The 24,717-nt window shown below is 51.7% G+C and overlaps 1 protein-coding gene across 1 annotated transcript in view; it reads right to left on the bottom strand.

Annotated features, from left to right (window-relative positions):
- The window catches only part of LOC147710040 (alpha-tubulin N-acetyltransferase 1-like), a 162,019-nt gene extending 139,667 nt beyond the window's left edge, over window positions 1-22,352 (bottom strand). The window contains exons 1-2 of the mRNA XM_086920706.1: window positions 22,157-22,352; window positions 10,496-10,556 (exon numbers count right to left, since the gene is read on the bottom strand). Of these exons, the coding sequence (XP_086776832.1) occupies window positions 10,496-10,556; window positions 22,157-22,239 (144 nt within the window). The 5' untranslated portion in view covers window positions 22,240-22,352. The remainder of the gene's footprint in view (window positions 1-10,495; window positions 10,557-22,156) is intronic.
- Between the last annotated feature and the right edge of the window lie 2,365 nt (window positions 22,353-24,717).

Raw genomic sequence — 24,717 nt, 5'->3', positions numbered from 1 at the left:
GCTACACAGGCCAGGCAATGCGGATATTTCACAGTTAACTATTCTGAGCAAACAAAGCAATGCAGAGCGCTACGCAGCGGAGCGGGTGTAGATTCAATTAAAACTAGTTTACAATTAAGCATACAAAGCAATGCAGAGCGCTACGCAGCGGAGCGGGTGTAGACTCAATGAAAACAAGTTTACAATTAAGCATACAAAGCAATGCAGAGCGCTACGCAGTGGAGCGTGCAGATGAAGGGGGCTTAATGGGGTCAGAGAGGGCTTCAGGTGAAGAAAGGCTTAATGGGGTCAGAGAGAACTTCAGGTGAAGGGAGGCTTAATGGGGTCAGAGAGAACTTCAGGTGAAGGGAGGCTTAATGGGGTCAGAGAGGGCTTCAGGTGAAGGGAGGCTTAATGGGGTCAGAGAGGGCTTCAGGTGAAGGGAGGCTTAATGGGGTCAAAGAGGGCTTCAGGTGAAGGGGGGCATAAAGAGGGTCAGAGAGGGCTTCAGGTGAAGGGAAGCTTAAAGGGGGTCAGAGAGGGCTTCAGGTGAAGGGGGGCTTAAAGGGGGTCAGAGGGGGCTTCAGGTGAAGGGAGGCTTAAAGAGGGTCAGAGAGGGCTTCAGGTGAAGGGAGGCTTAAAGGGGGTCAGAGGGGGCTTCAGGTGAAGGGAGGCTTAATGGGGTCAGAGAGCTCTTCAGGTGAAGGGGGGCTTAAAGGGGGTCAGAGAGGGCTTCAGGTGAAGGGAGGCTTAAAGTGGGTCAGAGAGGGCTTCAGGTGAAGGGGGGCTTAAAGAAGGTCAGAGAGAGCTTCAGATGAAGGGGGGCTTAAAGGGGGTCAGAGAGGGATTCAGATGAAGGGAGGCTTAAAGAGGGTCAGAGAGGGATTCAGGTGAAGGGAAGCTTAAAGAGGGTCAGAGGGGGCTTCAGGTGAAGGGAGGCTTAAAGGGGTCAGAGGGGGCTTCAGGTGAAGGGAGGCTTAAAAGGGGTCAGAGAGGGATTCAGATGAAGGGGGGCTTAAAGGGGGTCAGAGGGGGCTTCAGGTGAAGGGAGGCTTAAAGGGGGTCAGAGGGGGCTTCAGGTGAAGGGAGGCTTAAAGGGGGTCAGAGGGGGCTTGGGGTGAAGGGAGGCTTAAAGAGGGTCAGAGAGGGCTTCAGATGAAGGGGGGCTTAAAGGGGGTGAGAGAGGGCTTCAGATGAAGTGGGGCTTAAAGGGGTTCAGAGAGGGCTTCAGGTGAAGGGGGCTTAAAGGGGGTCAGAGAGGGCTTCAGATGAAGGGGGGCTTAAAGGGGGTCAGAGAGGGATTCAGATGAAGGGAGGCTTAAAGGGGGTCAGAGGGGGCTTCAGGTGAAGGGAGGCTTAAAAGGGGTCAGAGAGGGCTTCAGGTGAAGGGAAGCTTAAAGAGGGTCAGAGGGGGCTTCAGGTGAAGGGAGGCTTAAAAGGGGTCAGAGAGGGCTTCAGGTGAAGGGGGGCTTAAAGAGGGTCGGAGAGAGCTTCAGATGAAGGGGGGCTTAAAGGGGGTCAGAGAGGGATTCAGATGAAGGGAAGCTTAAAGAGGGTCAGAGAGGGATTCAGATGAAGGGAAGCTTAAAGAGGGTCAGAGGGGGCTTCAGGTGAAGGGAGGCTTAAAGGGGGTCAGAGAGGGCTTCAGATGAAGGGGGGCTTAAAGGGGGTCAGAGAGGGATTCAGATGAAGGGCGGCTTAAAGAGGGTCAGAGGGGGCTTCAGGTGAAGGGGGGCTTAAAGGGGGTCAGAGAGGGCTTCAGATGAAGGGGGGCTTAAAGGGGGTCAGAGAGGGATTCAGATGAAGGGAGGCTTAAAGAGGGTCAGAGGGGGCTTCAGGTGAAGGGGGCTTAAAGGGGGTCAGAGAGGGCTTCAGGTGAAGGGAGGCTTAAAAGGGGTCAGAGAGGGCTTCAGATGAAGGGGGGCTTAAAGGGGGTCAGATAGGGCTTCAGGTGAAGGGAGGCGTAAAGGGGGTCAGAGGGGGCTTCAGGTGAAGGGAGGCTTAAAGGGGGTCAGAGGGGGCTTAAAGGGGTCAGAGAGGGCTTCAGGTGAAGGAAGGCTTAAAGAGGGTCAGAGGGGGCTTCAGGTGAAGGGAGGCTTAAAGGGGGTCAGAGGGGGCTCAGGTGAAGGGAGGCTTAAAAGGGGTCAGGGAGGGCTTCAGGTGAAGGGAAGCTTAAAGAGGGTCAGAGGGGGCTTCAGGTGATAGGAGGCTTAAAGGGGGTCAGAGGGGGCTTCAGGTGAAGGGAGGCTTAAAGGGGGTCAGAGAGGGCTTCAGATGAAGGGGGGCTTAAAGGGGGTCAGAGAGGGCTTCAGATGAAGGGGGGCTTAAAGGGGGTCAGAGAGGGCTTCAGGTGAAGGGAGGCTTAAAGGGGGTCAGAGGGGGCTTCAGGTGAAGGGAGGCTTAAAGGGGGTCGGAGAGGGCTTCAGATGAAGGGGGGCTTAAAGGGGGTCAGAGGGGGCTTCAGGTGAAGGGAGGCTTAAAGGGGGTCAGAAAGGGCTCCAGATGAAACGAGACTTAAAGGGGGTCAGAGAGGGCTTCAGGTGAAGGGAGGCTTAAAGGGGGTCAGAGAGGGCTTCAGGTGAAGGGAGGCTTAAAGAGGGTCAGAGAGGGCTTCAGGTGAAGGGAGGCTTAAAGAGGGTCAGAGAGGGCTTCAGGTGAAAGGGGGCTTAAAGGGGGTCAGATGGGGCTTCAGGTGAAGGGAAGCTTAAAGGGGGTCAGAGAGGGCTTCAGGTGAAGGGGGGCTTAAAGGGGGTCAGAGAGGGCTTTGGGTGAAGGGAGGCTTAAAGGGGGTCAGAGGGGGCTTCAGGTGAAGGGAGGCTTAAAGGGGGTCAGAGAGGGCTTCAGATGAAGGGGGGCTTAAAGGGGGTCAGAGAGGGCTTCAGATGAAGGGGGGCTTAAAGGGGGTCAGAGGGGGCTTCAGGTGAAGGGAGGCTTAAAGAGGGTCAGAGAGGGCTTCAGGTGAAGGGAGGCTTAAAGGGGGTCATAGAGGGCTTCAGGTGAAGGGGGGCTTAAAGGGGGTCAGAGAGGGCTTCAGGTGAAGGGGGGCTTAAAGAGGGTCAGAGAGAGCTTCAGATGAAGGGGGCTTAAAGGGGGTCAGAGAGGGATTCAGATGAAGGGGGGCTTAAAGGAGGTCAAAGAGGGCTTCAGATGAAGGGGGGCTTAAAGGGGGTCAGAGAGGGCTTCAGGTGAAGGGGGGCTTAAAGAGGGTCAGAGAGAGCTTCAGGTGAAGGGAAGCTTAAAGGGGGTAAGAGAGGGCTTCAGATGAAGGGAGGCTTAAAAGGGGTCAGAGAGGGCTTCAGGTGAAGGGAGGCTTAAAGAGGGTCAGAGAGAGCTTCAGGTGAAGGGAAGCTTAAAGGGGGTAAGAGAGGGCTTCAGATGAATGGAGGGGGTATTTGAGGGGCTATAAAGGTCTTCGGATGAATGGGAGCTAAATTATTAAGGCGGCCCTAACAGGGGCTAGTAAGGCCTTCATATTAATGTAGCCAGACCTTGCTTCAGGGGAAGGGGGCCCTAACAGGGGCTGAGGGGACTGTTGGACAGGCCACGTGAAGGGCCACTCCCCCTCTGCCCGACCAGGCCCGAGCCCGGTCCCTCAAGTGTCACACACCACCACTTCACGTTTTCCGTCCCCTCCGGGACCCTTGCCTCTGAACATATCGACCTCGTGGGCCCGATCCATTACTGGCCCGCGCGCCCAGCCCGGGCGCCATCTTGGACACTTCGCCACGAGGCCGCGTGGCCCCCGATCGACCCCAACCCTGGGCCTGGCTAGGCCTCAGACATCCTGGCACCACCATCCACCCAGGAGGTGAGCGGACTACTTGGCAGGTCAATGGGAGAAAGAGGTGTCGATGGTTCTCCCTCGCCAGGTGCCGCTCGCCACAACCTCCCCGGGCGCTGGCTCCACCCCCCTGCTGGGTGTCTGGACCCCTTCATCCCGGACCCCCCAACCTCCAAGTGCGAGGGTCCGGACATCAAAGGGCACCAGCCCTATAACTGGGGCAGCTCCAGAGCAGGAAGGCAGTTGTATCCTGGAGTCGAGAGACGCAGTGAAGAACTCATCCTTGACGGACTACTGGCGCTGCCGTAGCCCTGCCTTGCGAACCTTCGTCCTGCCTGCTGGCGCTGCCGTAACCTTCGTAACCTTCATCGTCGTCGGGACCTGCTGGCGTGGCCGCGGACCGTTTGTAACCACCATCTTCATCGGGACCTGCTGGCTCCGCCGCGGACCGTCGCTTCCTTCATCCATCTCGGGACCTGCTGGCTCCGCCGCGGCCCGATCATCTAGAACGCCGAGCTCGAGGATTGAGAGCTATTTTCATCTATTTGTAACAAGACTGTCCCGCTACCCCTTTTCCCAATCCAGAGACCAGAATCGAGGGGACCCCTGAGTCCAGACCTCCTTGTATACTTCTACCGTAACCTAAAGAATTGCTGATAAAGTATCGTTGAACCTTATCCTGGTGTGGTGTCCGTCTGTGGGGGGGAAGTTACTTGTCTGTACGATCGCTGGAGACGGCTCTCCCCGGAGACCTCTCCCCTTGTCCTCGGCCGACCCTCCCGGTCCGTCTAACATTGGTGGCCAGCGGCGCGATCCGAATCACCGCATAATCGTACAGAGAGTAGCTCACCCCACGACGAAATCACAATGACGACCAAAGAAAGCGGATCCACCGAGAAATTTCAAATGGAGAAATTGAACGAGTACAGCCATCGTGAACTAAAACAATTCTGCATCGAACTAGGTATCGCTACCACCGGTCTGAGTACCAAAGACGATTTCAAGCAGGCCCTAGAGTCCTGGGCAGAAACCGGGGCCGTGGGAACCACCGACCAAAACATCGCAGCAGTAGGAAAAAACACCACGGCCCCCGAGGAGCAAAGAACGGGTCTCTCGCAAGACGAGATCCAGGAACGAGAAAAAACACGACTACATGAACTAGAAATGGCCCGGCTCAAAATGGATGTTGAACTTAAACTGGCCGAACAAAAAATAAGCTTAGAGCACCTGCGTCTCCGCGAAGAAAGAGAGGAAAAACAGAGACAAAGGGAGCTCGAGGAAAAGAGACTGGCGTATGAACACGAGCGCAAACTAGCTGAGATAGACTTACGCAAGCAGAACTGAGAATTAGGGGTGCCCGAGCAACCCCGCGACCCAGGGGCAACAGAGAAAAAGGTACACATCCCCAAGGATGTCGTTCGAGAATACTTCCGAGAGGACGACATCCAGCAATGGTTCAAGGCCTACGAAATCGCTATGACCGCCCACCGGATCGACCGAAGCGATTGGGGAGCCGGTCTATGGGGGAGATTCCTCAATGAGGGCCGCGATGCCCTGCTACAGCTCCCGGACCATCAGATGACCTCCTATGACCACATGAAAGCTGCCCTCCTCACCCGCTATGGGCTCACACCCGAGATGTACCGTCAGAGGTTCCGAGACTGCACCCGCATCCCGGGTACAACTTGGGTGGACTACGTGAACTACTTTAGCCGAGCCTTCGAGGGCTGGATCAAAGGAAGCAATGTCACAACGTACGAACAACTCTTCAACCTCATGGTGTGGGAGCATCTATCAAACAATTGCTTCATTGAGCTCCGGCAGCACCTCCTCGACAGCAAATTGACTGATCCTCGGCAGCTCGCAGCCGAGGCTGACCGGTGGGAAATCACCAGAGTGGGCCGAAATGGGTCCTATGAACAGAACCGGAACAACAACGGTCAACACCGTCCCCGAGGAGGAGGGGGGGGCCAAGGACGCGGAAGAGACAACGCTCCGGTCGCCCCCGCTACCAGCAGCACCCCCCCGGCCAACCGGGGCAGCACCCCGGCGCGACCGGGATACAGAGCCAATGTCACGTGTCACCGATGCCAACGAGTCGGCCACTATGCAAACGACCCAAATTGCCCGCAATACCAGAGCCCAAGACCCCGCCAAGTGGCCGCTGCTGCCCTAGGGGAAGAACAGATCTCCGAGGAGCAGGAAGAATACGAACAAGAGCATCAAGAATGGGAGCCAGCCGCCATGACTTTAGCATGCTTAGGGGGGAAAGACATGGTCCCGCGGGTCCCCCTACCCGCTAACACCCGGAAGTACAGCCAATGGGTGAGCATCAATGGACGCCAGGCCGAAGCCCTCCGTGACACCGGGGCCAGTGTAACAGCCGTCCGCTGTCACCTGGTGACCCCAGAACAGTTCATACCAAACATTCTCTGCCCTGTCCGTTCAGCCGATAACTCGGAAAGTCTGTGTCGGATGGCCTGCGTCCCTTTCGAATGGGGAGGGGTCTCCGGCATGTTGAAAGTAACGGTCCGAGATGATGCTCCCGTAGACTGTCTCCTGGGGAATGACCTTGAAAGCTCTCCCTGGGCAGCCGTAGAACGAAGAGAACACCTGGGGATGTTGGGCGTCCCGGACTGGGCGTGCGTCACCACCCGGTCCATGGCCGCCCGTGCCAATCCCCGACAAGAGGAACCCGAATGGCCGGCGCCTCCTCCCCCGGTCGCTCCAGTCGAAGACACCGACCGTGCCGTCCCCCCAGAACCAGCTCAACCTCCGGACCTCGCTGGCCTCGACCAGTGGCATCAAGAGGGGGGACCCACACAAGAACAGTTTCGCCAAGAGCAAAAGACCTGTCCCTCCCTCGAGGGACTCCGCCAACAAGCCCTCGCCCAGAGCGCAGGAGATACCTCCGGAACACATTGGATCTACGGGGACAATGATCTGCTATACAGTGAACAAAGGATCGCGGAGTTGGGGGCCAGCCGAGTGCTAGTAGAGCCCCTCCGTCGCCAGTGGGATGTGCTGCTGCCGTGCCTCCTCTTCGCATATCGAGAGGTCCCCCAGAAGTCCCTCGGCTTCAGCCCGTTTGAGTTATTGTATGGACACCCCGTACGGGGGCCTCTCAGTCTAGTCAAGGAAGGCTGGGAAATGCCCCCTCTAAAGAACCCCCCAGATGTCTTCAAATACCTCCTAACCCTCCGCAACCAGACCCGACGGTTCAGAGAGCTGGCAAAAGCGAACTTGGAGGCCAGTCAAGAGGACATGAAAAAGTGGTATGACCAAAATGCCTCCTCCATCGAATTTGAACCCGGACAACAGGTATGGGTGATGTCCCCCACCGAGCCCTGCGCTCTGCAAGACCAGTGGACGGGGCCCTTCAAAGTAGTCGAGCGTAAGGGTCCTGTCACCTATCTCATCGACATGGAATCTTCACGGAACCCCCTCCGAGTCCTCCACGCTAATAGGCTGAAACCCCACTTTGTGCGTTCAGAACTCAGCCTCCTGATGGCCACAGACAATGGAGCTGAAGAAGACTCCGAACCCCTTCCTGACCTCCTACGGACTCGGGAGAAAGATGGCTCCGTGGATGGGGTCCGGCTCTCGGGAGCCCTCACCCTGGACCAACGCCAGGAATGTCGAGACCTTCTGTTGCAGTTCGCCGACCTGTTTTCCCTCACCCCAGGTGTCACTTCCTGGTGTGTGCACGACGTGGACACGGGGGACAGCCCCCCTATCCGCCACCGGGCCTACCGCGTACCAGATCGGGTACGGGCTTGCATCCAGGAAGAAGTAACCAAAATGCTCACCCTCGGGGTCATTGAGCCCTCAGACAGCCCCTGGGCCAGCCCAGTAGTACTGGTCCCCAAAGCAGCCGCTCCCGGCACCACACCGGAACTCCGGTTCTGCGTCGACTACCGGGGCTTGAATGCGGTCACCAGAACAGACGCACATCCCATCCCCCGGGCGGATGAACTAATCGACCGCATGGGAGCTGCCCGCTACCTCAGCAGTTTCGACTTGACGGCGGGCTACTGGCAGATCGGCCTCACACCCCGGGCCCAAGAGCGATCTGCATTTTCCACTCCTGATGGCCATTATCATTTCAAGGTCATGCCCTTCGGCATGAAGAATGACCCCGCAACATTTCAGCGGCTAGTCAACCAGGTCTTGGCCGGGCTCGAAGGATTCAGCGCCGCCTACCTAGACGACATCGCTGTGTACAGCCACCACTGGTCCGACCACCTCCACCACCTCCGAGAGGTGCTACGGGCCCTTCAGCGAGCTGGCCTCACGATCAAGGCCAGCAAATGCCAAATTGGTCAGGGGTCCGTAACCTACCTCGGACACCAGGTGGGAAGCGGCCTGGTGGCCCCTCTGCAGCTCAAGATTGCCGCCATCCAGTCCTGGCAGCCCCCCATCACCCAGACCGAGGTCCGCGCCTTTTTGGGACTCACGGGCTATTACAGACGGTTCGTGAAAGACTATGGTACCATAGTGGGGCCCCTCACAGAGCTCACGTCCAAAAATCAACCCAAGAAGGTCAACTGGACCCCAGATTGTCAAACAGCCTACGAACAACTGAAGGCCGCCATGTGCTCCGCCCCTGTGCTCCAGGCCCCCGACTACAGCCGGGAATTCGTCGTCCAGACGGATGCCTCCGACCACGGCATTGGGGCGGTCCTGTCTCAATTGAACACCGAAGGCCTTGATCAGCCAGTGGCCTTCATCAGCAGGCGACTCCTACCTCGAGAACAACGCTGGAGCACCATCGAGAGGGAGGCCTTCGCCGTGGTATGGGCCCTCAAAAAGCTCCGGCCCTACCTCTTTGGCACACACTTCCGGGTGCAGACCGACCATCGACCCCTGCAGTGGCTGATGCAGATGCGGGGGGAAAACCCAAAACTACTACGTTGGTCCATCTCCCTACAGGGGATGGACTTCACTGTTGAACACCGGCCTGGGCCAGATCACGCCAACGCAGATGGCCTGTCCCGGTTTTTCCGCCTCGACGAGGAGAGTCCCCAAGAGGATGGGTGACTCTCCCCGCCTTCAGCTGGGGGGGACGCATGTTGGACAGGCCACGTGAAGGGCCACTCCCCCTCTGCCCGACCAGGCCCGAGCCCGGTCCCTCAAGTGTCACACACCACCACTTCACGTTTTCCGTCCCCTCCGGGACCCTTGCCTCTGAACATATCGACCTCGTGGGCCCGATCCATTACTGGCCCGCGCGCCCAGCCCGGGCGCCATCTTGGACACTTCGCCACGAGGCCGCGTGGCCCCCGATCGACCCCAACCCTGGGCCTGGCTAGGCCTCAGACATCCCGGCACCACCATCCACCCAGGAGGTGAGCGGACTACTTGGCAGGTCAATGGGAGAAAGAGGTGTCGATGGTTCTCCCTCGCCAGGTGCCGCTCGCCACAACCTCCCCGGGCGCTGGCTCCACCCCCCTGCTGGGTGTCTGGACCCCTTCATCCCGGACCCCCCAACCTCCAAGTGCGAGGGTCCGGACATCAAAGGGCACCAGCCCTATAACTGGGGCAGCTCCAGAGCAGGAAGGCAGTTGTATCCTGGAGTCGAGAGACGCAGTGAAGAACTCATCCTTGACGGACTACTGGCGCTGCCGTAGCCCTGCCTTGCGAACCTTCGTCCTGCCTGCTGGCGCTGCCGTAACCTTCGTAACCTTCATCGTCGTCGGGACCTGCTGGCGTGGCCGCGGACCGTTTGTAACCACCATCTTCATCGGGACCTGCTGGCTCCGCCGCGGACCGTCGCTTCCTTCATCCATCTCGGGACCTGCTGGCTCCGCCGCGGCCCGATCATCTAGAACGCCGAGCTCGAGGATTGAGAGCTATTTTCATCTATTTGTAACAAGACTGTCCCGCTACCCCTTTTCCCAATCCAGAGACCAGAATCGAGGGGACCCCTGAGTCCAGACCTCCTTGTATACTTCTACCGTACCTAAAGAATTGCTGATAAAGTATCGTTGAACCTTATCCTGGTGTGGTGTCCGTCTGTGGGGGGGAAGTTACTTGTCTGTACGATCGCTGGAGACGGCTCTCCCCGGAGACCTCTCCCCTTGTCCTCGGCCGACCCTCCCGGTCCGTCTAACAGGGACCAAATGAAACCTATTACTGCACTGTGACGCTGAAGACTCCAAAGAGTTCAAGACTGCGGCCTGGGCAGAGACGACTATCAGCTGTGTCTATCAGCAATGCTCATGGCTACCAAGAGCATCTATAGGCAGGTTGCTTCTTGATCTTACATGGAATAAAAGCCAAATAACAGATCCATTTGGACTTTAATTACCTTTTTTGTGCTCATATGACCTGATGAACTCTCATTAAGTAATGTTAACGTGTGCACAGGACTTTGGTTTTTACCCCACAGCGTGTCGAAGACTTCCAGCCCCTGGTGCAGAGTGACTACTGAGGACAGCACCACCGCTAACAGTAACAAGTAGCTGCTGCCATAACTAATAAGAACTTGTCTTGCAGAAACACCAAAACAATGAGAAAACAGTTTCACAGCAGGACTTAAAGACAATCAGTCCAGGAGAACCTTCGTTTGAGAAGCAGTGGGTATTATAGCAGCTAAAGACAAACTCACAGCATCTCCACTTCGAGCTCGAGAAGAACTCAACACCAAAATCACAAGCACCTTCAGGCACACAGGGGCACCACATGGAAATCAGCAAAATAAACTTTGAGAAAAGAAGCGGAGGTCTGTAGTACCTTGGCGGAGGCTTTCCCCATCTCATCGATAATGGTCATGATGTGCTGCTGAGCATCTGCCCTGCAAGATAAAAGATGACTGGCATCAGTGCACAAAGGAACAAGGTCTTATTCAGAAAGGAGACAAAATGTTAGTTTGCCTTCAAGTAGGTGAGGCTGTGGGACATTATTGAAAGCACCGGCCGGCATGCCTGAGAGCAGAGGTCAGCATTACTGAACTTACTGAAGAGGCATTGAGAGCAGAGGTCAGCATTACTGAACTTACTGAAGGGGCATTGAGAGAAGGTCAGCATGAATGAACTTACTGAAGAGGCATTGAGAGCAGAGGTCAGCATTACTGAACTTACTGAAGAGGTATTGAGAGCAGAGGTCAGCATGAATGAACTTACTGAAGAGGTATTGAGAGCAGAGGTCAGCATTAATGAACTTACTGAAGAGGTATTGAGAGCAGAGGTCAGCATTACTGAACTTACTGAAGAGGAATTGAGAGCAGAGGCCAGCATGAATGAACTTTCTGAAGAGGCATTGAGAGAAGGTCAGCATGAATGAACTTACTGAAGACGCATTGAGAGCAGAGGTCAGCATTACTGAACTTACTGAAGAGGTATTGAGAGAAGGTCAGCATTACTGAACTTACTGAAGAGGCATTGAGAGCAGAGGTCAGCATTACTGAACTTACTGAAGAGGTATTGAGAGCAGAGGCCAGCCTGAATGAACTTTCTGAAGAGGCATTGAGAGAAGGTCAGCATGAATGAACTTACTGAAGAGGCATTGAGAGCAGAGGTCAGCATTACTGAACTTACTGAAGAGGTATTGAGAGCAGAGGTCAGCATGAATGAACTTACTGAAGATGCATTGAGAGCAGAGGCCAGCATGAATGAACTTACTGAAGATGCATTGAGAGCAGAGGTCAGCATGAATGAACTTACTGAAGAGGCATTGAGAGAAGGTCAGCATTACTGAACTTACTGAAGAGGCATTGAGAGCAGAGGCCAGCATGAATGAACTTACTGAAGAGGCATTGAGAGCAGAGGTCAGCATTACTGAACTTATTGAAGAGGCATTGAGAGCAGAGGTCAGCATTACTGAACTTACTGAAGAGGCATTGAGAGCAGAGGCCAGCATGAATGAACTTACTGAAGAGGCATTGAGAGCAGAGGTCAGCATTACTGAACTTACTGAAGAGGCATTGAGAGCAGAGGCCAGCATGAATGAACTTACTGAAGAGGCATTGAGAGCAGAGGTCAGCATTACTGAACTTACTGAAGAGGCATTGAGAGCAGAGGTCAGCATTACTGAACTTACTGAAGAGGCATTGAGAGCAGAGGTCAGCATTACTGAACTTACTGGAGAGGCATTGAGAGAAGGTCAGCATGAATGGACTTACTGAAGAGGCATTGAGAGCAGAGGTCAGCATGAATGAACTTACTGAAGAGGCATTGAGAGCAGAGGTCAGCATGAATGGACTTACTGAAGAGGCATTGAGAGCAGAGGTCAGCATTAATAAACTTACTGAAGAGGCATTGAGAGCAGAGGTCAGCATTAATAAACTTACTGAAGAGGCATTGAGAGCAGAGGCCAGCATGAATGAACTTACTGAAGAGGCATTGAGAGCAGAGGTCAGCATGAATGGACTTACTGAAGAGGCATTGAGAGCAGAGGTCAGCATTACTGAACTTACTGAAGAGGCATTGAGAGCAGAGGTCAGCATTACTGAACTTACTGAAGAGGCATTGAGAGCAGAGGTCAGCATTACTGAACTTACTGGAGAGGCATTGAGAGAAGGTCAGCATGAATGGACTTACTGAAGAGGCATTGAGAGCAGAGGTCAGCATGAATGAACTTACTGAAGAGGCATTGAGAGCAGAGGTCAGCATTACTGAACTTACTGAAGAGGCATTGAGAGCAGAGGCCAGCATGAATGAACTTACTGAAGAGGCATTGAGAGCAGAGGTCAGCGTTACTGAACTTACTGAAGAGGCATTGAGAGCAGAGGTCAGCATTAATAAACTTACTGAAGAGGCATTGAGAGAAGGTCAGCATGAATGAACCTACTGAAGAGGCATTGAGAGCAGAGGTCAGCATTACTGAACTTACTGAAGAGGCATTGAGAGCAGAGGTCAGCATTAATAAACTTACTGAAGAGGCATTGAGAGAAGGTCAGCATGAATGAACTTACTGAAGAGGCATTGAGAGCAGAGGTCAGCATGAATGAACTTACTGAAGAGGCATTGAGAGAAGGTCAGCATGAATGAACTTACTGAAGAGGCATTGAGAGCAGAGGTCAGCATGAATGAACTTACTGAAGAGGCATTGAGAGCAGAGGTCAGCATTACCAAAAAATATCAAAGAGGTATTATTGAGAGCAGAGGTCAGCATTATCAAAAATATTAAAGGGTATTATTGCGAATGCACCAAAGGGGTATAACTGAGAGCAGGGGCTGGCACTAGTGAATGTAATGAAGGAGTATTTTTGAGAGCAGAGGCTGGCATTAGTGAATGTACTGAAGGGTACTGACGGATATAACTGACTCTGTAACACCCCTGCCCCTGGGAGGGCCAGATGCTTCCAGGGCTGCAATTCATTAAAAAGACATTTAGCTTCTAAGGCCAGGTCACAGCATTGAGACTAGTGCTGCCACAACTGGTTTCAGCCTCGATCGCAGATCGCGGCTCTTATAAGCTAGTACTTTTTAAAGGGATAAGACAGCATTGATACAGGTGTTTAATTCTCTTCCACAGAAGGACAAACAAGGATTTGCAATGCAATAGGTCTTACATTAGTTAAATGTAGAGCTATTGGCTTTGCAAGTTGAAAAGAAACGTGGCGTCCGCCTACCTTTGCTTTTTTATTTATTGACTTTTTGAAGTAATGCTGGCAAGCCGCGCTTTAGATGTTTAAAGCTAAAGCGCAGTGCGGCATGCCGCGATTGCTACAAAAGTCAATAAATAGAAACAAAAAGTTGTGCAGCCGCCTTTTTTTCTGTTTATTTACTATTGTAGCAATCGTAGCATGTCGCGCTTTAGCTTTAGATGTTAACAACTTAAGTGCGGCGTGCTGCAATTTCTATGAAAGTAAATTCATGGTAAAGAAATGCGGTGTCAGCCCGATTTTGTTTTTTATTTACTTACCTTTGTAACAATGGTGGCAAGCCGCTCTTTAGCTTTAAATGATTAAAGTGAAAGTTCAGCATGGCACAATTGCTACAAAAGTGTTTTACATATATGTTTTAGTTTCGAGTGCAGTGGAGTGCGAAGGCTTACCCAATACAAATGCAGACACTCAGCGATGTCGACTTGCCTGAGGAACGGACACGCTACATGATAAAGCAGCAAGGAGTGTGCACCATGATGTCGCTACCTTTTGTTCAGCTTGCCTGAGGCACAGACGCGCTGCACGGTAAAGCAGCAGGGAGTGTGCGCCGTGATGTCGTCTTCGTTCTCAAGCTGCCCAGGAGTTAGAAGGTGGTCATAGGGAGGGGAGCTAAAGGCAGCACAATACTGGAAACCCGTGAATGGAAAGTGGATGCGGTGACTGAAAAGGGGGCAGGCTTGGAGGTAGGAGCAGGCAATTAACATTTGAAGCCGGGGCAAAAGAAAAAGTAGTGCACAACAGTAAACTTTACAACTCCCCATGAACTAATACTTGCAACAGGGGCAGTAGCAAGGGTGTGACCAAAAGAGCAAAAGGAGGGACAAATTAATGCTTTTTACCAATGAGAAACAAGGATTTTCACAAGCACATTAAGGAACCAACCACAAGTAATGGGCGTGATGAATGCCTATACACCAGATACAGCATGTTTTGGAAGACAGCGCATGCGCTGCCTCGGCGAGACCTAACAAAGACTGTGATCTTGAAACAACTGGGGTTTCATTCCCCAGGAAGAGGCCTGTCTATATATATCTGAAGTTATTTACTCTGCTTCTGCTGGGAAAGACCCTCATCACCTGAAGCACCAGCCAAAACCTTTAATCTAACTTTTCAGCCAACAGAGTGCTCTCTCCCTCGACTGCCAGGGATGTGGACTTCCTATAGCCCGACGCCCAAGACATATTGTTTGGGGTCAAGGGCAATAAGTTTTAATGTGCATTTTGTCCTTGGGAAAAGTAGGCCCAACCTACAGCACAAATCCTTTGGCTGCCAGTTTACAGTACCTCAATATGGACGACGGAAGGGTATTTCTCTGCAGTTAAGGTAATATTTGTATCCATGTGTTAATGCTGTTCAGACTAGCTTTTATGGTTTATTAATGGAAAGCCTTTATTATTAGGGTGAGCGCTGTAAGTAAATGTTGTTCGCTCCGACAGCACTACTGACAGTGGTTCCGATATAAAAATGTGTACACACATTTTCAAAGTTTAGCAATTTGAGTCTATGTATAATGCTCCCAGAATGCTCTCTGATAAGATGCAAATATTAGCAGAAGCTTGAAAGCAAGATTCATGATTCTTTGCTTTCAAAATAAAATGTTCACAAAAAAATGCAAGTAGGAAAAAAACAGTTAGCTAACGTACTGTAAACGTTTAGGCACCTTTTCTTTGTAGCATCATATGGTAACCTGTGTTGATGCATGCTAGCATTTCCCAAAAATATTCAAAATGGAAAATAAGTGTAACCAGTTTCAATAAGATTATAGGAAGCATAACAATAAACAAGCATTGGCAAATCCATATGTCTGAAATTGGTAGTCAGACTTTTAGTTATGTCAGTGCGTGACTTGTTTTGGCATAGTTTTTGTAAAGCCTTATTGGCATGGGAGCTGCTGGGCCCTCACCATTATAACAAACATTGGCAAAAGCAAAAATAGTTTTTGGTCTCAAAATGCACACATTGCCACAGTATTTCCTGGCACTGAACAAAACTACTTTATGTGCCAATACGTTCCTTGTGAAAGAGCAGAATGCTGTCACTTAAAGTGAAGCCAGCCAATTGGCCGAGAGAGAGCGAGAGACAGAATTTTAATAAACACAAAAGGTCATGGTTAAAGCCAGACCTAATTAGGGACCCGATTATTAAATAAAGTCTCGAAAGTGCGCTCATGGTGTATGTCCTTGCGTTAAGTGCAGATAATACGACTTCCATGAATTCACAATAATTTACAGGTGTAGGCGAAGAAATCGTACTCCTCGAAACTATTTCTCAATTGCGTGTTTGCACGTTCACTTTCCCTCCAACCACTTTTTTTCACAACCCTGGAACAGGTTTTACGACTGTCATTGTCCGGGGTAAATTATCAACCTTTCTCAGTGTAGGAAAAGATTAAAGAAGAGTTGGTGAAAACCCTTTAACAAGCAAGTTAGTAGATTTGCACAGACTCAAAATGGCATTTCAACCCTGGAACTATTGCTAACCACTACCTTCAGCCCCAGTTTGTAGATCTGCAGAAACGCGGCAACATAAGATAATTGCTGGTATTCAAATCCTACTATATGAGCCCTGGCATAATCAGTGAGGTTATATCAGGGCTCTTTCATAATAAAATTGCTGCCATAATCTGTTGCCATATTACATGGCACAAAAGGGACAAGCGGATTTTGTTACAGGACAAGTAGATTTATGAAGCAACTTGCCCCATGGACATGTAGATATTTGATTACATTCCACATCCCTGGACTGCCTAGCAACACAGGCCAGAGCTGTGGTGAGCAGAGGATGCTGACATCCAAAAAGTACAATAGCTCTGAAGGGGTTGGTACCCGTCCCAGGTATTTCACAGGGGGCCACTCACAGAACCGAGAGCCCCGACTGCCAGTGTATCTATCGTCTCTATGCCAGGGTGAGGCTTACAGAGACTCTTCGCATTGAGATTAAATAAACTGCCCCTACTGAGGTAGATGTGGATTCTAATGACTGCAGCCTCCCGGCCTAGCGTCAACGCGCACTTTGACAGAGTGTATCTACTAAACCATCTGTAAACGCTCACCTCTGCGCTCTCATTAAAAGACTTTTCCTGTCTCCCACAGTATCTCCGTTACCATGTCACTGAGTTTCCTTTCAGCTGCCTTCTCATAAATGTTTGGGAGCTGTCCGTCACTTTTCAATGATGGCAACTGTTATGTTATGTTATGTTAACTGGGATTTATATAGCGCATAATCACCGGCAGGTCTCCTAACAGAAACATGGATGAACGCCTCCTCAGCCCCAGACATCACCATTGCCATCCCGGAAGGCTACAAGATCATCCGAAAAGACCGCACCTACCGTACAGGAGGAGGCATCGCTATCGTCCATAAGAATTCCATCCGCATCTCAACCAGCTCAGACGTCAACCTCGCTAGCGCCGAGCACCTTCACTTCCAGATCCACACCGATCCCAAGACCACACTCAGAGGCACCCTCCTCTACAGGCCACCAGGACCCCGTGCACAATTCATTGAAGACATCACTGACTTTATCACTCCACACGCCCTCCCCTCCGAGGACTACATTCTATTGGGAGACCTCAATTTTCACCTGGAAAAGAGCAACGACAACAACACCACCACCCTTCTGGACAATCTCGCCAACCTCGGACTCAAACAACTTGTTAATACCCCCACTCACTACGCAGGTCACACACTCGACCCTATCTTCACCTCCAGTAAACATATCTCCTTCAGTCACACCACAGTTCTCCATTGGACGGACCACAGCTGCGTTCACTTTATCTACAAAAAGACCACAACCCACGTCCATCCTCAACCTACTCTGCGAAGAAACTGGAACAAAATCACCATCGACCAGATCTCCTCATCGCTTCTTCAAAACCCCCCTGCCCACTCTTCGAATCCCAACCAAGCAGCCATTAACCTCACTCAATGGCTAACCAACAGCGCCGACAACCTAGCACCTTTGAAAAAACATCAAATCAAACTAGGCAGCAAAAACGCTCCCTGGTTCAACGATGATCTTAAGAAATCCAAGAAACTCTGTCGCTCCCTAGAGAAGGCTTGGAAAAAAGACCCAAACACCAGCACCAGGGACGCCTTCAAAAACGCCACCCGCATACACCACCAACTGATCCGGACTGCAAAGAAAGCCGCATTCAAAGATCGACTAGACAACAACGCCCACAACAGCAAGGAATTATTCAACATCCTCAAAGAGTTTACCAACCCCACTGCCAACTCCAACGACATCACTCCCTCTCAAACCCTTTGCGACTCCCTAGCTTCGTTCTTCCACGACAAAATCGCAGACATCCACAACAGCTTCCACAACCAACCCGGAGACCAACCCACCCAACCTTCTGCCGTACCTTCACCCCCCTTGAACATCCTTAATGACTGGAACCCAATCTCCACTGAGGACACCATCCGCCTGATGAACTCCATCCACTCAGGATCCCCCACAGACGCATGCCCTCACCACATCTTCAACAAAGCAGACTCCATCATAGCACCACACCTCCGAGACGTCATCAACTCCTCCCTCAACTCCGCCACCTTCCCGGAAAGCTGGAAACACGCCGAACTCAGCGCCCTTCTGAAAAAACCCACAGCTGACCCCACCGAACTCAAAAACTACCGCCCCATCTCGCTTCTTCCATTCCCGGCCAAAGTCATCGAGAAAGCTGTCAACAACCAGCTCGCCGCCTTCCTCGAAACCAACAAATCTCTCGACTCCTCACAGTCCGGCTTCCGAGCCAAACACAGCACTGAGACCGCACTCATCGCTGCAACAGACGACATTCGAACTCTACTGGACAATGGAGACACAGTCGCCCTTATCCTCCTCGACCTCTCTGCAGCCTTCGACACAGTCTGTCATAGCACCCTGTTACAACGCCTCAGAAACATTAGAATCCAAGGAAAAGCACTGGAATGGATCACCTCGTTCCTTGCCGGAAGAACTCAGAGAGTCCGCCTCCCACCATTCAAGTCGGAGGCTACTGAAGTCATCTGCGGCGTGCCACAAGGATCTTCACTCAGCCCCACCCTCTTCAACGTATACATGAGCCCCCTCGCGGCCATCGCACGCCAACACAACCTCAACATCATCTCCTACGCTGATAACACTCAACTGATCTTCTCACTCACCAAAGACCCTAACACCGCCAAAACCAACCTACATGAAGGAATGAAAGAAGTAGCCGAGTGGATGAAGCACAGCCGTCTGAAACTGAATTCAGACAAAACAGAAGTCCTTATCTTAGGTACCTCCCCCTCCGCCTGGGACGACTCTTGGTGGCCAGAGGCCCTTGGAAAAGCACCCATCCCGACGGACCACGCACGGAACCTGGGCGTCATTCTGGACTCCTCACTCTCAATGACCAGACAAGTCAACACCGTTTCATCGTCTTGCTTCAACATTCTTCGCATGCTCAAAAAAACATTTCGCTGGATCCCCACCGAAACTAGAAAAACGGTCACCCACGCACTGGTTACAAGCCGCTTGGACTACGGAAACACCCTATACGCCGGTACCACCGCAAAACTTCAGAAAAAACTCCAACGCATCCAGAACGCATCAGCCAGACTCATACTAGACATCCCGCGTAAAGACCACATTTCTGGTCACCTGAAAGACCTCCACTGGCTACCCGTCAATAAGAGGATAACATTCCGCCTCCTAACCCACGCACACAAAGCACTTTACGAACTTGGACCCGAATGCCTCAACACACGACTTTCCTTCTACACCCCCCCCCCCGCCAGCTACGCTCTTCCAATCAAGCCCTTGCTGCTGTACCTCGCATCAACAAAACCACCATGGGAGGAAGATCCTTCTCCTACCTGGCGGCTAAAACCTGGAACTCACTTCCGATTCACCTTCGCCTCACTCAGAACCACCTAGCATTCAGAAAGCAACTTCAAACCTGGATATTCGACGAGTAATTCCCCACCCTTCTTCAAGCGCCTTGAGACCCTCTGGGTATGTAGCGCGCTATATAAATTCATTGACTTGACTTGACTTGACTCTCTTAGCACTGCGAGAGAGTAACTAAACCCCGCCAATGGTCAAATGTACATACACCCGGTCGAGGCTTATGCTGTGCCCAGAGCCTCTATGAACAGAAGAGTCTTGAGTCTTTTCCTGAAAGGGGGAAGGGCGGATTCCTTACATAGGCTCTCTGGTGGCCTATTCTATAGTTGAGGGAGCAATACAGAGAGGGCTCTGCTGCCTTTCGAGGTTGTTTTGAATCGTGGGCAGGCCAGTAGGCCTGTCTCGGACGACCGAGGGTACATCTGAGAGACGGAGGCAGATTATCAAAGGACTAAGTTAAAGGGGCCATTGGTGGTCCCGGCACGTCTAGCTGTCACAGGCAGGGTATCAATCAAGATAAACTGTCATCCTAGTGACGTAACAGTTGTCGCTGATGCCACCTGAGTGATGCCACAGGTACAAACGGGTGTCACAAAAGGTGATGTTTTCCTGTTAATATCACAGGGGCAAAGTGAACAATATATTAAAAAGTAATAAAGAATGGAGTCAGTGGGAGTTTATGAATTCACTGGGTGGATATCACCCTACTTCTTTCAAGTTGCGTCACTCTTTGTCACCAGCAGCCAGGTCACTGATGACATATGATGCCACTAGATCACGTTAATCTGACAAGTGGAGGGGTCTCTTTAAGTCAGGGGGTGATATCAATTCTGATGTCACTGGAGGTAATATTGATTCTGGTTTATGGCTACCCAGGAGGTGATTTAACTGATAGTTTATGAAAGTCACTGTGCCGCACGAGATGATGGAACTGTTACAGACGTGATACCAATATTAGTTTATGATGTCATGAAGGTCATGTCACTATTAGTTTAAGATGGCACCAAAATGATGCCCTTTTTTCGTTTATTATATCAGAGAGGCAATGTCAAAATTAGTTTATGATGTCACATTGATGATGTCATTATTAGTTTATGTCACAGAGGTGATGCCACTATCAGTTTATGAAATCACAGTGGGGATGTCACTATTAGAATTATGATGTCTCAGAGGAGATATCAGTATTCGTTTATGATGAAACAGAGGGGCGTGTCTCTGTTACTTCAAGCCTCACGTGAGATGAAACCACAGTCAGTGATGGAAGAGCGGGTGATGGTGTCACAGGGGTAAAGTCACTGTTTATGACACCATAGGGGGATGTCCCTGATGCTTCAAACCTCACATGAGCTGAAACCACAGTCAGTGATGGAACAGCGGGTGATGATGTCACAGAGGTAACGTCACTGTTAGTTTATGACATCATAGGGGGATGTCCCTGATACTTCAAGCCTCACGTGAGATGAAACCACCGTCAGTGATGGAACAGCGGGTGATGATGTCACAGAGGTGATGTCACTGTTAGTTTATGACGTCATAGGGGGATGTCCCTGAAACTTCAAGCCTCACGTGAGATGAAACCACCATCAGTGATGGAACAGCGGGTGATGATGTCACAGAGGTGACGTCACTGTTAGTTTATGACATCATAGGAGGATGTACCTGATACTGCAAGCCTCACATGAGATGAAACCACAGTCAGTGATGGAACAGCGGGTGATGATGTCACAGAGGTGATGTCACACCGTCAGTGATGGAACAGCGGGTGATGATGTCACAGAGGTGATGTCACACCGTCAGTGATGGAACAGCGGGTGATGATGTCACAGAGGTGACGTCACTGTTAGTTTATGACATCACGGTGGGATGTCCATGATACTTCAAGCCTCACTTAAGATGAAACCAGTCAGTGATGGAACAGCGGGTGATGATGTCACAGAGGTGATGTCACACCGTCAGTGATGGAACAGCGGGTGATGATGTCACAGAGGTGACGTCACTGTTAGTTTATGACATCACGGGGGGACGTCCCGATACTTCAAGCCTCACGTGAGATGAAACCACAGTCAGTGATGGAACAGCGGGTGATGATGTCACAGAGGTGACGTCACTGTTAGTTTATGACATCACAGGGGGATGTCCCTGATACTTAAAGCGTCACATGAGATGAAACCACAGTCAGTGATGGAACAGCGGGAGTGACGTCAGTTAGTTTATGACATCACGGTGGGATGTCCATGATACTTCAAGCCTCACATAAGATGAAACCAGTCAGTGATGGAACAGCGGGTGATGATGTCACAGAGGTGATGTCACTGTTAGTTTGTGACATCACGGGGGGATGTCCCTGATACTTCAAGCCTCACGTGAGATGAAACCACAGTCAGGGATGGAACAGCGGGTGATGATGTCACAGAGGTAAAGTCAATGTTTATGACATCACGGTGGGATGTCCATGATACTTCAAGCCTCACTTAAGATGAAACCAGTCAGTGATGGAACAGCGGGTGATGATGTCACAGAGGTGATGTCACACCGTCAGTGATGGAACAGCGGGTGATGATGTCACAGAGGTGACGTCACTGTTAGTTTATGACATCACGGGGGGACGTCCCGATACTTCAAGCCTCACGTGAGATGAAACCACAGTCAGTGATGGAACAGCGGGTGATGATGTCACAGAGGTGACGTCACTGTTAGTTTATGACATCACAGGGGGATGTCCCTGATACTTCAAGCGTCACAGAGATGAAACCACAGTCAGTGATGGAACAGCGGGTGATGATGTCACTATTAGTTTATGATGTTAGTGGGGATGTCATTGATGAGTTGACACATAAGTTTAATCACGTAAGGCTAAATGACGCGGCCGGAAGTGACGTCACGGCTTCTGATGACGTAAAAGACCATGTACCTGCCGGATCTGGGCCGCAGGTGCTGGTCCAGGAGGGTGATGCGCTCCGGCAGCAGCCGGTGGATGTCGAACGGGAAGTCCATGCCGGGTGCGCGGCCCTGGAGGCACGGAAGGGGCGCTGCGGAGGTGCGGGCCCGCTGCTGTCACTCTGCCATTGTTTGAGAGCCGGTCTCCAGGAGCGCCTCACTTCCGGTCCAGGGCATGAAGACAGAAGACGGACACGCGCCCCACCCGCTCAGCTGGTCCCGTTCTAAGATGGTGGACCCCGCGCGCAGTGTCCTTTCTCTATGTCGGGGCCCTCTCTGTCCCCGGCCGCAGTCCAGCCAGGCGAGGGTGCCATTCTAAGAGCTGCCGGCAGGTGTCGCTGCAGGACCGCAGGCTCCAGCCTCCTATGTCCTGAGGCAGAGCATGGACGAGGGTTTTATTTATGCGTTTTCATATAGCGCGGACTTTACCCGAAGGCGTCAGAGCGCTTCACAATAGGAACAGTAATGATACACGAGGAGAACACTACAAGGGAACAAATTACAAAAGCAAACGTTAAGTTACATGAATCAAAAGTGACAATAACGAGCAACCAAAATACAAGAGGTAGCAAACTGCATTACAGGAGGAAAAAGTGACGTGTGTGTAATGTTATCGATTCCCCCAACAATGATGACGCCGCAACCTTGTAAGTAGTTAACTTCACTTTATTTGACACGTCTATCCCTAAAGAGCGCCGAGCCTCAACTGCCGATTAACGGCTCTGCGCGCCAAACCTTTACGCAGCGCGCGTAGCCTTGCGCGGGCGTGGCACGTCACGTGGCCTACGTGACGTGCGTACACTAGAGCGCGCTACTACATATCTCCCCTTTTTTCCAACATACAGATAATTACTCATAGTCCACTGTTCCATTCATAGTCTCTGAATCTGGCTGGCTTAACCACCACCCTGCCCCTTTGGGTCAGTCTTACCGGGGTGTTGGCGTTCTCACTTTCGTTGCTTCCTTCAACCTCCTGCGCGGCCGCGCCTTCTCTTCCTCTACGACATTCTCCTGCCCTCTGCTCCTGCTCATTTACCACTGTCTCTAGTTCTTGTGAGCCTTCTCCATTCTCCTCCAAAGCTGTCTCTGGGAGCTCCTGCCCAACCGACTCAGTCTCTTCCTCACCAAAGTCTGTGGTTCCTTGGTTCCAGTTCAAGATTTTGTTGCACCTTGCCATGCGGTCCTGCGACCACACGTTGCCATCGCTCAGCCGGGCTGCCCTGCCCAGGACTTCCTTCACCTGCATGGGTTTGCTGTATTTGCTCTCACCCTTCCTTTGCGCAGTGGCCAACCTCACTCGTACCCATTCCCCTTCCTCCAGGCCGGTACTCCGTACGTTCCGCCTGCGGTCGTAATGTTTTGTGTAGACTGCTTGGGCCCTCTCGAGGTTGGTCGCACCACAGCGGGTGACCATTCACTGGTGACCGTTTTTTCCTTCCACACTCTGTTGTCGTGTGTGAATGGTTCGCGTCCTCTCAATATCTGGAATGGGCTGTATCCCGTGCTTGTGGGCGTGATCCTGTAGGCCCAGATCATGTGCCAAATTTCCACTTCCCAGTCCTTGTCGTCAGATATGGCGGCTTGGATCGACCCCATCACCACCCTATTGAACCGCTCCACTAAGCCGTTACCGGCAGGGTGATAGATGGCCGTGTGTTTGGCTACAATGCCATTCCTGCTCATGAATTTACTCCACTTCTCTGACTTGAACTGGGGCCCGTTGTCACTAAGCACCGTCTTGGGAATGCCTTCCCTCACGAACGTGTCTGCTAGGAACTTGATGATGGTATCCGCGTCCATGGTTTCTCCTATGGTTATCTCAGGCCATTTCGAGTACCTGTCCACCATGACACACACGTACTTTTGGACACCTCGTATGTCCAGAACCGGGCCAGGATGTCCACACTCAGTTCTTCCCATGGGTTCTTTGGTAGATCGAACTTACCCAGTTCGGGGCGGAGCGGTTTAAGTGCTTTATCGGCTCCTTGGCATCTGTTGCAGTTCCTGACATGTCTTTCAGCTCTCAAGTCCATTCCCGGCCACCAGTAGTCTTGTCTGGTCCTCAATCTTAACTTGCAGATCCCAAGGTGTCCCTCATGGAGTGTATCTAACAGTCTGTTGATGAGGTCCGCAGGTGGTATTACTTTCTCACCCCTGTGCACAAACACTCCCTTGTCATCTATCGACAGTTCTTCTCTGATTTCGTAGTAGGGTCTGAGTTCCCCTCCAAGTGTTCTCTTCTCGGGCCACCCTTGCGTAACGAACTTCTTCACCTCCTTCAACGCCACATCCTCGTCATACGCCTGCTTCCATTCTGTGAGACTGATGGAGGCCTCCTGGTCCTCTGTGAGCGCCTCCCATTCCTCCATTCCTGCACTGTTCTCACCACTTGAGTCCATGGCGGCTGCTCTGCTTAGGTAATCTGCCACTCGATTCTTATTTCCTGGTATGTTCTCCACATCATACCGGAACTCTAGTAATTTCAATGACATTTTTGAGATCCTTGGTGTGGCCTCGGCGTGTCCGATCGACGTC

Source organism: Lissotriton vulgaris, chromosome 5 (assembly GCF_964263255.1).
Source record: "Lissotriton vulgaris chromosome 5, aLisVul1.2, whole genome shotgun sequence".
Lineage (NCBI taxonomy): Eukaryota > Metazoa > Chordata > Amphibia > Caudata > Salamandridae > Lissotriton > Lissotriton vulgaris.
This window is presented reverse-complemented; position numbering and strand designations above follow the sequence as displayed.